At 36.7% G+C, this 13,008-nt stretch overlaps 1 protein-coding gene across 2 annotated transcripts in view; it reads right to left on the bottom strand.

Moving 5' to 3' along the window:
• Positions 1-13,008, bottom strand: part of MGAM (maltase-glucoamylase) — a 198,121-nt gene that overhangs the window by 82,438 nt on the left and 102,675 nt on the right. Inside the window, exons 2-3 of one of the 2 annotated variants that reach the window (XM_043873134.1) lie at positions 10,258-10,363; positions 7,684-7,763 (exon numbers count right to left, since the gene is read on the bottom strand). The exons of the other annotated variant lie outside the window; for it this stretch is intronic. Coding sequence (XP_043729069.1) covers positions 7,684-7,763; positions 10,258-10,363 — 186 coding nt within the window. The remainder of the gene's footprint in view (positions 1-7,683; positions 7,764-10,257; positions 10,364-13,008) is intronic. 2 annotated transcript variants of the gene reach the window in all.

Here is a 13,008-nt window from a genome sequence, read left to right as displayed (position 1 = left end):
ATTCCTACCTTCAGACACGGGCACACAACAGTTGCTTCCATTAAGAAAAGCAATAAAGAGCATTGAAAGTGAAGGTATCTAACAGCAAGGTTTCAAACTCAATATTTGTACTGAATAACAAAAAGGAAACAATAAAAGAAAGAAGTGTCAAGGCAAGAAAATAGTTTTAATTCATTTTAAGATTATTCAAGGACATAATACACAAAGATAAAGAAATGGACGTAGAAAGGATAAGTCAAGCGACCAGTGACTCACAGAGCAGCACTCAGCTAGAAGATTCCAAAAGGAGTAAAAAGAGAAATAGAGGAGGGAAGGGGGAACCAAGGAAAGAAAGAAAGTAATGTTATATATCACGAGCAACTCAATGTACAACACAGGAAACTGGAAAAGAACAAAACAAAGCCATAAGAGCTACATGAAAAGCTAAGTAAAAGCAGTAACTAATGAAAGAGAAAAGAAGCAAGTACCTACAATCAATTAAAAACATGAAATTTTTTTTCCAGGTAATAATCTAAGAATATGTGCTATTGTGTTGTCAGCAAGCATAGTAAAGTAAGCCAGACATCCCCATGAAATAGACCTAGCTTCTACTATTGATTTGAAATTCTATATTTTATTATAAACTAAATTTAAGTGTACAAATATGAGAATATGAATATGTGTTTGGGAACTTTTTATCATATTCTAATGGTGTACATATCAATTCCTGCTGTCATTCCACCCTGATAATTATTATAGTGTGAAGACATGTTTTGGTATTAGTTTGGCAGATCAATAAACCTAAAGGAGACTCTTTGAAAAGATCTAAGAAATATGAAAACATTATCAAGTCCTATTTTGACAAAGGTAGGGTGACAAACAAGATTAGGAACAAAAAACGCAGAATGACAACAGATACTAGGATTAAATATTTACCAATGAATGGGAAACTGTAATTTGAATCTTCAAATAGTGAAACATTAAATAATCAAGATTAGATAAGAAGAGATTAAAAAGTCAAATGATCATTAGCCATGAAAATTGTAAAAAGTAGTCAAAGGCCTTTCCCTAGAAAAATGATATTTTGCCCATATGATTTAGGGAATAGAATATTCTCATGTAATATATATATTTTCAGAACAAGGTAAAAAGTTTTCTGATTAATTTTATTAGACTAGAATAATCCTGGCAACAAACTAGATAGGGAGAGTCCAAGCAAACAATCATATAAAAATGTATAAGCCAATTTCACTTAAAAAAGATAGATATGTAAAATTTTAATAAAATGTTAGCAATCTGAATTCATTAGGGTATTAAAAGAATTAACTCATAATAGTCAAGAGAGGATTCTCAAGAGAATGATACAGTGGTTCAAAATTAAGAAATCTTTTTAGTATAATTCACAACACTGACCAAAAAAAATATTAGATGATCGTCTCAAGCACTTTTTAATATATAAAAATGTCCCAAATTTTAAAAGCAAGTTATTAAATAAGATAAATAGTACAGCTAAATTCATGTGAAAACAAAACCAAAAATATATAAATATATGTACAAAATATATAAATACCTATGTTAACATAGGCAAAAGCTTAGAAAGATCAAGAGAAGGATACATACAAAGCTCTTGATCTGATTCTGGGTAGGTGATTTGGAAATAAAGAGAAAGCATTACAAATAAGGACTTCCCTATTTTTATTTTGTACATAACTATAATGTCTGAATCTTTCTTATTAAAGGAATATATCCAAGTATAGATTTTGTGATTTAAAAAACAAAAGAATATGTCACAATACTGCTCATTTAGAAAGTATTTTAGATGCTAACATCTATTGTAATTGCTCTGAAAAACCACAGTATAAATGCGTATGCCTGTGACTGATTCATGTTGATGTATGGCAGAAACCAATGCAATATTGTAAGCAAGTATCCTCCAATTAAAAATAAATAAGTTAAACTGAAATAACTAAGTAAATATAACAGATCAACCTTTCATGCTTATTATAAACAAAGCAATTACAGGGAAGGACAAGGAAGCCTGGCATGCTGCAGTCCACGGGCTCGAAAAGAGTCAGACACAACTTAGACAGAACAAAAATTACATTATAGCCATACAATCACCTTAAAAGTGCTCACTAATTCTCCAAATATGTAACTGATATTCCTGCTTCATCCTCTTTAAATACAAAATAGTTTGGAAGGGATCAGTGGAGAAGTTTGGGGATTTGGAGTAACTTCTAGGCTGTTGAGTTTCCTAAATCTGAGACAGATATTTAAATAGCCCTGCTACCTCTGAGGCTGAGATCTTTAAAGTTCAAAAGGTCAGTTACATTGCCATACATAAATTGTTCCAAAGTCTATCAACCTCTATTAAAAAAAAAAAAAAAAAGTTAAGACTAGAAATCCAATACAGTCAGATAAACACAACACTTTCCCATAAAGTCTGCCCTAACATTCCTGTCTCAGTTTTAAGGCACTTGCTGAATCCCAGACACCAGAAGTGAAACTGAGATATACATATGGCCTTTCTGGTTTCCGTAGTTACACAATAACACAGATCCTCATAACTCACACCTGGATTATGGCAATTGACTCATAACAAATCTATCTCTATGATTTCCTTAACACCAAACTTTTCTAAAGAGTACGCTCCAGTTGTCTTTCACATAGATTTTTATGTCATTTTGCCAGAAATTACTGACTAATGGAATTGAGAACTGGAAATCGGCTTGGAAATTATCTTATTCAACTTCCATTTGAGACAAGGATTTTTTTTTCAGTAGAGTCTCTGATAGATGCTTTAATTCTGTGAATGCAGCCAACTTCTTTCAAAATCAGAGCTTCCTCTTTAGATCTAACATTTTACTTTTACTTTTAACATTTTGTATTTTACTTTTAATGTTTACTGAAATTTAACTTTTCATGTTTACTGAAATGTTATTTCTTATATTCTTTGAAATCAGTCTCCATTTTCTAAAACCTACTATAGCTGCATATCCCAAAGTATATAGAAAAATTAGAATGAAAAAGTATCCTTAGTGTTACAAGGAGAAAAATGTACATTTGAGAAAATCTTAAATGGTTATTATTTGCGGGTAACACTGTTGTAAAAGGAAAATGCAAGAGTCCATAGACAAACTAGGAGAATTAATAAGTTAATTTAGTGTGATTTCCATTTCAAGATCAGCAAATATTTAAAAAATCAACTTTAAATCTATATGCTAACAACAGCTAAATGGAAAATTAAAAATAATATTTAAATAAAATCAAACATAAAGTACTTAGAAAAATTTTGGAAAAAACTTTCAAGTCCTCTGTACCAAAAATCTCAAAACTAAAATCTTAATAAGTAGAGGAATATATCTCATTCATGGATTAGAATATTCACTCTTATAAAGATGTAAATTCTCCCAAAATTAATCTGTGAATTTTATGTGATCAGAATCAAATTTCTAGTGGGTTTTGAGAGGAAGCTGACAGACTGATTCTAAAATTTATTCAGAAATCTAAAGGGTCAAAAATAAGCTGGGCAACCTTAAAGAAAAATAAGAATAATTTGGAGAACTTACTCAACTACATATCAAGACTTACTATGTTGTTGCTGTTTAGTCACTTAGTCTGGTCTGACTCTTTTGTGACCCCATGGACTATAGCTCACCAAGTTCCTCTGTCCATGGGGTTTTTCAGGCAAGAAAACTGGAGTGGGTAGCCATTTCCTCCTCCAGGGGTTCTTCCTGACCCAGGATCGAGCTGCATCTCTGTGGATCCCACATTGCAGACAAATTCTTTACCATTTGAGCCAGCAGGGAAGCCCCAAGATTTACTATAAAGCTATAATAAAGAGCGTCCCTGGTGTCTTGGAAGGTAAAGAATCTGCCTGCAATGCAGGAGACCTGGGTTTGATCCCTGGGCCCGGAAGATCGCCTGGAGAAGGGAATGGCAACTCACTTCAGTATTCTTGCCTGGAGAATCCCATGGACAAGGAGCTTGGAGGGCTACAGTCCATGGAGTCACAAAGAGTTGGACACAACTGACTAACAGTAATGAAGGTAATATGAAATTAGCAAAAGAGCAGACAAACTAACAATGGAACAAAATAAGGGACTCTAGAAATAGATCAACATAAACAAGTATATATGATTTATAGTAAAGGTGGCACTACAATGCAGAGGATGAAAGATGGTAATTTCAGTAAGCAGTGATGGGTCTATTAGAAATTCAAGAAAAAAAATATTCTGGACTCCTACCTGACACCATACACAAAAGTCAACTCTAGACTTATTTTAAGATCTCAGTGTGGAAGATTAAAACAACATTGCCCTTAGAGGAAAAAAAATAGAAATACAATTTTTTAACCTTGGAGTAAGCAAGAATTTTTAAACAGAATACAAAATACACTAACTATATAAAACTGATAAAGTAGGTTTGTTAAAATTAAAAACTTTTTTATCAAAAGTCACCATGAAGAGTGTTAAAATTCAAACCACAGTGTAAGGAAATACTTAAAATTTATATGACAAAAGATTTGCATCCAGAATATGTAAATACTGCAAAGCAATAAGAAAAATATGAACAGCCCAATAGAAAAAAACTAGACAAAAAAGGAAATGGAAAAGACCCTTCACAAATATGATTATGCATCTAGCCAATCAGGGTATGAAAGTGTCTAACTTCGTTAGTCATGTATGTGTGTGTTAGTTGCTTAGTCGTGTCCGACTCTTTGCAACCCCATAGACTGTAGCCCACCAGGCCCCTCTGTCCATGGGATTCTCCAGGCAAGAACACTGGAGTGGGTTGCCATTTCCTTCACCAAAAGGAACTATAGAAAGAAAGAAAGTGAAGTTGCTCTGTCGTGTCCGACCCTTTGCGACCCCATGGATGGCACCCTACCAGGCTCCCCCACCGATGGAATTTTCCAGGCAAGAGTACTGGAGTGGGTTGCCATGAGGAACACACAAATTAAAGCCACAGAATAGTTATATTGAAAAAGAAAAACATACAAAGTGTAGGTTAGGATATAGAGCAAATGAACTCATGAGGGAATGTAAATTGGTACAAATACTTTGAGAAAACATTTTTGTAATATCATGGAAGATAATAAAGATAAAAATCCTATGAGCTGGATTTTTCATTATGTATAATTATTTGCCTAGGGTATAACTATATAGATTGTTGTGTTAGTCTCTCAGCTGTGTCTGACTCTTTATGACCCCGTGGACTGTAGTCTGCCAGGCTCCTCTGTCCATGGGATTATCCAGGAAAGAATACTGGAGTGGGTAGCCATTTCTTCTCCAGGGGATCTCCCCTACTCAGGGATTGAATCCAGGTCTCCAGCACTGGCAGGCAGATTCTTTACATCTAAGTCACGAGGGAAGGCCATATAATTATGTACTCAATAACAATAAAGTGAGCTATATAAACCACTTTAGAAACAATGAGAAATTTAAATTGGTCAAGTTGTATAATTAATATAATATGTTATAGCATAATATATATTTTATCAATATAATATATAATAAAAATTTTTAAAAATATAATATTTAATACATATATAATATTCAATAAATATAAAATAATCTTCTCTCACATGCTAGTAAAGTAATGCTTAAAATTCTCCAAGCCAGGCTTCAGCAATATGTGAACTGTGAGTTTCCAGATGTTCAAGCTGGTTTTAGAAAAGGCAGAGGAACCAGAGATCAAATTGCCAACATCCATTGGATCATCGAAAAAGCAAGAGAGTTCCAGAAAAACATCTATTTCTGCTTTATTGACTATGCCAAAGCCTTTGACTGTGTGGATCACAATAAACTGTGGACAATTCTGAAAGAGATGGGAATACCAGACCACCTGACCTGCCTCTTGAGAAACCTGTATGCAGGTCAGGAAGCAACAGTTAGAACTGGACATGGAACAACAGACTGGTTCCAAATAGGAAAAGGAGTACATCGAGGCTGTATGTTGTCACCCTGCTTATTTAACTTATATGCAGAGTACATCATGAGAAATGCCAGGCTGGAGGAAACACAAGCTGGAATCAAGATTGCTGGGAGAAATATCAATAACCTCAGATATGCAGATGACACCACCCTTATGGCAGAAAGTAAAGAAGAACTAAAGAGCCTCTTGATGAAAGTGAAAGAGGAGAGTGAAAAAGTTGGCTTAAAGCTCAACATTCAGAAAACTAAGATCATGGCATCTGGTCCCATCACTTTATGGCAAATAGATGGGGAAACAGTGGACACAGTGTCAGACTTTATTTTTCTGGGCTCTAAAATCACTGCAGATGGTGATTGCAGCAGTGAAATTAAAAGACACTTACTCCTTGGAAGGAAAGTTATGACCAACTTAGCATATTAAAAAGCAGAGACATTACTTTGCCAACAAAGGTCCATCCAGTCAAGGCTATGGTTTTTCCAGTAGTCATGTATGGATGTGAGAATTGGACTATAAAGAAGGCTGAGCACCAAAGAATTGATGCTTTTGAACTGTGGTGTTGGAGAAGACTCTTGAGAGTCCCTTGGACTGCAAGGAGATCTAACCAGTCTATCCTAAGGGAAGTGAGTCCTGAATATTCATTGGAAGGACTGATGCTGAAGCTGAAACTCCAATACTTTGGCCACCTGATGCAAAGAGCTGACTCATTTGAAAAGACCCTGATGCTGGGAAAGATTGAGGGCAGGAGGAGAAGGGGATGACAGAGGATGAGATGATTGGATGGCATCACAGACTCGATGGATGTGGGTTTGAGTGGACTCCAGGAGTTGGTGATAGACAGGGAGGCCTGGCGTGCTGCGGTTCATGGGGTCACAAAGACACAACTGAGCAACTGAACTGAACTGAACTGAATACAAGAAGCACCAGTTAGCAAATAGAATAAACTATATTTACAGCAGAAACTTTGTATATGCAACATCTAGGAAAAATATTTCATAATACATCTGTAATGAAATATACATGAGGACAGTTGAGAAATATGTATATATGTATAAAAGAGTTGAAATGAAAAGAGGTTGTATTGAATATGTTTTTAAAATGAGAAGATTTAAAATTATGTCACTGTTACCTAAATTAAACCCAAAATTTAATGCAGTCCTAATTATGGGATATAGAATATAGAATATGAGATAAAGAAATACAATCTAAATATACATACCTTTATGATAAAGTCATTAAGTTGCCACTAAGAAGGCTTCCAATAGTTGATATTCTTATGGAAACTACTCAGGTAGAAAATCTATGTTTTTTAACATATGTTCATTGGGATGACTTGCCAATAACATGATTTCAGAAGATTCTTGTTCTAACAGGTCATTTGGGCTCTACAACAACTCAGTCATTTCTATATGCTTGATGGCCTCTGTTCTCAAGGAATGTGAATTCAAGCCCTCAAACATTAACCTCTCCATGTCTCTCCTTGGAATCACGGTAGGACACATTCAGCAACATGGAGAGCTCTCTCTCTCTACTCTGGACTCCAGACCCCATGGGCCAACCCTTTGGTTAGTTCCTCTTCCTCTTCCTTCTACCCCTGGCTGCTTCCCTGATTTCCTCGGTGTTGCTGTTTATTTCATCAGGCAAGAAAGAATGTTCTCCAAACAAGTCAAGAGGCCTGTAATCCACCTATCACCACCATCTGCCCACTGCACATACTCCTCTTTTCAATAAAACCCAGCAGGCCCACAGCAGGAACCATATTTCTCTGACCTCTGTCACCTCCTGGCCAGGGGCACACTCTATCCTTTCTGATTCGGGAATTTCTGGGCACTCTGGAACAAATGAAGCACCTGCAGAGAAATTAAAGGATGATATTGAAAATGTGGAGTATACTCACAGTCCTAGGGAAGAAGCAGTCCTAGACTTTCAGTCAATTCTCTAGTCAGTAGTCGCTAGTAACTGGGATCTACATCTGCATAGAATGTTTAACACTTCTCCAAGGGTTCGACACATTTACTTTTGTTTTGCTGGGAGTTTTTTGAGATATACTTCACGTAACATAAAATTCACATGTTTAAAGTGTGCAATTCAGTGGCTTATAATATTGTACAAAGTTGTCCCACCATGACCATCTAATTCCAGAACATTTTCATCACCCCAAAAGAAACCACATACTCATTAGTAGTCACTTCCCATTTCTCTCTTCTCCCAGTTCCTGGTAAACGTGAATCCACTTTCTGTCTCTATGGATTTGCCTATTCTGAACATTTCGTATAAACAGAATCATAAAATATGTGGCCTTTTACATCTGGCTTCTATCTGGTATAATGTTTTAAAGGTTCATTCATGTTGCAGCTTATAACAGTACTTCATTCTTTTTAGTGGCTGAATCATGTTCCATGATATGAATATAACACTTCTTAAAATCTATTCATCAGTTAGTGTACATTTGGGTTGTTTTCACTTATTGACTATTCCCTTCCACAAGGGAAAGGGCTTCCCTTGTGGCTCAGCTGGTAAAGAATCTGCCCGCAATGCGGGAGACCTGGGTTTGATCCCAGGGTTGGGAAGATCCCCTGGATAAGGGAATGGCAACCCACTCCAGTATTCTGGCCTGGAGAATCCCATGGACTGTATAGTCCATGGGGTCACAAATAGTCAGACACTTTCACTTCAGTGGGTGTAAAGGATATTTCATTTGACTTGAATTTCCCAAACAACTGATAATATTGACTGTTATTTTCATGGCTTATTGGCCATTTATAGACCTTCCATGAAGAAATGTCTGTTAAATCCTGCACTCATTTTAGAAATTTGATTATTTTTCTTCTAATTTTGAATCATAAGATTTACATATTTTGAATGCTAGACCATTTTCAAGCACATCATTTGCAAATACGTTCCTCCTTTAGTGGACTGACTGTCATTTCACTTCCTTGGTAGTGTTCTTTGAAGCACAAAATTTTTTTATTTTGAAGTCCAATTTGCTCTTTTTTTTTTTTCTTTAGGCTGCTATGCTTTTTTTTTTTGAGTATCATATCTAAGAAACTGTTGCCTAATCCAAGGTCACAAATATTGATATTTATGCCTATGTTTTTCTTAGAATTTTATAGTTTTAGTTGTTACATTTTGAACTTTGATCTATTTTGAGTTATAGTTTTCATGTGCTAAGTTGCTACAGTCGTGTCCGCCTCTTTGCGAGCCCACACACTGTAGGCTGCCAGGCTCCTCTGTCCATGGGATTTTTCAGACAAGAATACTGGAGTGACTTGCCGTTTCCTCCTCCATAGGATCTTCCCAACCCCGGGATTGAACCCTCATCTCGTATGTCTCCTGCATGGGCAGGCAGATTCTTTACCATAGCGCCACCTGGGAAGCCTAAAGAAAGTCTGTTTCCACTTGATTTCAATCTGGGGAACTTTCTTTCGCGTGTAAGGTGATTGTGATAACCACTACACTATGGAAAGAAGGCCTGTATATTTTTCATATCATCTCACAAAATCACAATTGTTCCTAGAAAATACCTCAATGTTTACTGTGAAGAGTGGTGAAAAGAATGAGTAAGTAGGATTATGCTATGGGTACAGGTTCTTTCCACTACACGCTAAATCTAGATTAATATAGTGAGCTTTATCAAGCAGAGTAAACCTCAAATTCATTTTAAGAAATGATTTTTGTATTGTGTATATTATTATTTAGAGTATAATGTGGGCAGGGAAGGCTTCCCTCGTGGCTCATATGGCAGAAAGAAGGCAGGCATTCTGTGGGATGTTTCTATGAGAGAAGAATTTCAAAGGTATCCATGAAGAAATCATAGGCATTTAACCAGAATATGGGCTGGAGGAGAATTGTAACTGACATAATTAGGCCAAGTTAATCAGTCCCTAACTCCACTGTAGCCCAGTTTCTTTTTCCATAATGTAAAGGGACTAGGCACTGTTAACTATTCTTCTTGAAGACTATTCTTTTTAAATTTATTTATTTTAGTTGGAGGCTAATTACTTTACAATATTGTAGTGGTTTTTGCCATACATTGATATCTTATTTCATCCATGACTCTAGATTGAAGGACAGGCTTCTGGTGAGTCTCATTTTGCATTTTTCTAAAATTACATCAAATGGGACTTGGGAGACCTTGAATATTACTAGCATTTAATTTTAGGTATAGTTGCAGAACAAGAACACAGCATTTGAAAATTCGTCTAAATTAATTATGGCTATAGACTGTGAATAATGCAATGTGGTGGCATGCTGAGGAATGAAGAAATAAAAAGATGTCTTTGGCATCCTGAGGAACTTCTGTCTCAATCCTTCCAATCCAACAGCCACAGGCATCTCCCTTACCTGGAGGGTTCTCCAACAGAAGCATCAGCAAGAGGATATCTACGGCAAGTACAATTATGATGAAGATGATCAGAAGGATTTCCAATGCACTAAGCTTCCTCGCCATCTAGATGGACACAGGCAACAGGATTAAAGTAAACTGCAAAACCCATCATTCCAAAAGAATAGGTAGGCATCCTGATTAGACTGCCAACTCCTTGTCAGTGGACATGATTATCAGCATTCTTCTTTATGTAATCCAGGGAGTATCTGTTTCAGGTCATCACAGTGTCTCCAAGTAACTCTGGTCAGTGCATCCGACACATGTAGGACTCTTGTCCTTTTTGTCTGCAAAGGGATTGATTACTGTCTAAGGAAAAATATATCAGACATAAAGAATTGAAGGGAGGGAAGGAGAAGTGGAACAGAGCATGGGAGAGAGAGAAAGGGTTGAGATGGCTCGAAAAGCCCTTCTAGATGCCACTTTGATCTTCACACCCTCCCTGGGCAGAGGAAGGAAGTTCTACTCAGGGAGGGGGAAAGTAGCAAAACCTGAATCCTAGTCTTCTTATTCCAATTCCTATGCTGGTGATGCTGAGGTGTTTAACTGTTTAGAGCTCACTAAGCCTTTTAAGAATAGGATAAGAAAAATGAACCTAGTCCTGATCTTCAATATAATGCTTACTTGTATGGTCATGGCACACAAATCCATGTAAATTAGGTGGCTCACAGTAGCTCTAAATATTGAGCCTAGACGCAAGCTCTAAACATCAGGCATAGATACAACTTTTAAAATATTTGGTATTTTAGAGGGTATGAACTGAACTAGGAATCAAAGAACTTCAATTCTTATCTTAGTTTTCATACTGACTAATGGGTATTTCAACTATTTGGATGTGTATTTCCAACATTGTCTCCAACATTCCAGACAAGATAACTATTTTGCAGCAACTATTTTATCTCCCTGCTTCTCAACTTGAGCTTTTCTATAAAAATTATCCATATTTGGGTAAGTTCTGGTCCTTTTCTCTCTCTTTGCAGTGGAAGAGTTTTTCCTCTTCTTGTCTCAGTATAATCCTAGTATCTATTCCCTAGATCTCAGAGCCTTTGAATTTTTCAAACTTCTTATTCTGCCAAGTATGCTTCTTCTGTCTTATATTATCCACCTCTGCTTCTGAATTTGCTCTTTCCCCTCATAAATATTAAGCTGGTCAAAAAGTTCACCTGAAACTCTGTTGATGACTGTATTCTTCTCGAGACCATTATAGCTTTCTTTTTCCTTTCTTGGGAACTTTCCAAAATGATAATTCCATGCATTCTGCATTACCTTCCTCTCATATTACTGGTATGAATTCTGTTTCCCGCATTCCACTAAAACTGCTCCTGCCAAGAACACTAGGGGTTTAGCTGCTGAATACAATGAGCACTGTCTTAATCCCCTAGCCCTATCAACCACTTCCTCCTCTGTAAAATTCTTCAGCTTTGGATCATTTGATATCATTCAATCTTAATTTCCTACCTACTCTTCTGGCTTCTCTTCAGTTTTCTTTGCAGTCTCCTATTTTGTGAAATGTGACATTCCCTGTATTTCATCATGGGGCCACTGCTCACTCTCCTTTAGTGATTTTCATTGCTCCTCTGACTTTGTATAATAATATCTGAGGACAATCCAACCTGTATTTCTAGCTCAGAGATTTGGTTTCATATATTCAGCTGTTCGTTAGATGTCTCATTTGGATTTCCCACAAGCTTAAATTCAATTTGTTTACACATGAAATCATCTCTCCCCATAGCCCAGTCCTAGCTTCACCAATTCTGCCAAATTCGCTCCTTCTCAAACAGTTCATACCTTAAGGAACAGAATCACATCACAATTTCTTCAAAAACCTGGAAACCTTTTCTGACTCCCCTCTCACAACCAGCTACAAGTTCAGTCAAATACTTTACCGATATCTTTCAAAGATGTTCCTTCCTTTCCGTTCCTACTGGAAACACTTTATTCAGACCACCAAGTCACCACTGCTTTCCCCACAGCCCCCTGCTTCCACCCTCCCTGCTCCTGAAATCTGTTGAACACACTGCAGCTGGATTGATCTTTCTAGAGCATCAACAAAATCGTTTTATTCTCTTGTATTCAAGTCTTCAGGGATTCTCCAGAAAACATTAAAAATTCTTCAGCTGTGTAACCAAAGGTCTTCACGACACCTCCCATGCCCAGTCCCTCAGCCTCTTCTCCTGGGTTTCATCTGTACCAAACCAACATTTATGCCGTGACAATCTATAAATTGATATAGATAAAGAATTCTCTCTTTTTTCACTTTGCCTATCCTTTAACTTTCCATTCCCCCACACCCCTGCTCTTCTCAACCCCAACCCAATGCCATGACCATTTCTACAAGCACTTTCTTATGTGTATAGCTTCACTTTTCATCTGAGTCTGCCTTTAGGTTAATATTTAATAAGCCAAGAAAAGAAGCACCTTAATTGTGAAATGGGGGTGAAGAGCAAAGATCTACAGCCAATTTGCCATCGTGGAGTTGAGGACTGGGGTTTGGGATTGAAGTTGGAGTTTATTAACAAGTCTTTATTCTCCATTCTTTCCTAGTTGCCTGAATCTGTCAGGTGTCTTCCACTGGCCTAAATTTTTCAAAGGTTTACTCTCAGTCCCGTAAGATATATCTCATACGACTATGCTTCCATAAAATTCTTATGTCGAGGTTGATCAGGCAGGCGTCACGATTCCTATTTGTAAGGGAAAGTTAATGAACTGGG

The sequence above is a fragment of the Cervus elaphus genome, chromosome 18 (assembly GCF_910594005.1).
Source record: "Cervus elaphus chromosome 18, mCerEla1.1, whole genome shotgun sequence".
In the NCBI taxonomy this organism is placed as follows: domain Eukaryota; kingdom Metazoa; phylum Chordata; class Mammalia; order Artiodactyla; family Cervidae; genus Cervus; species Cervus elaphus.
Note: the sequence above shows the minus strand (reverse complement) of the source record. Positions and strands in the feature narration are given on the sequence as shown.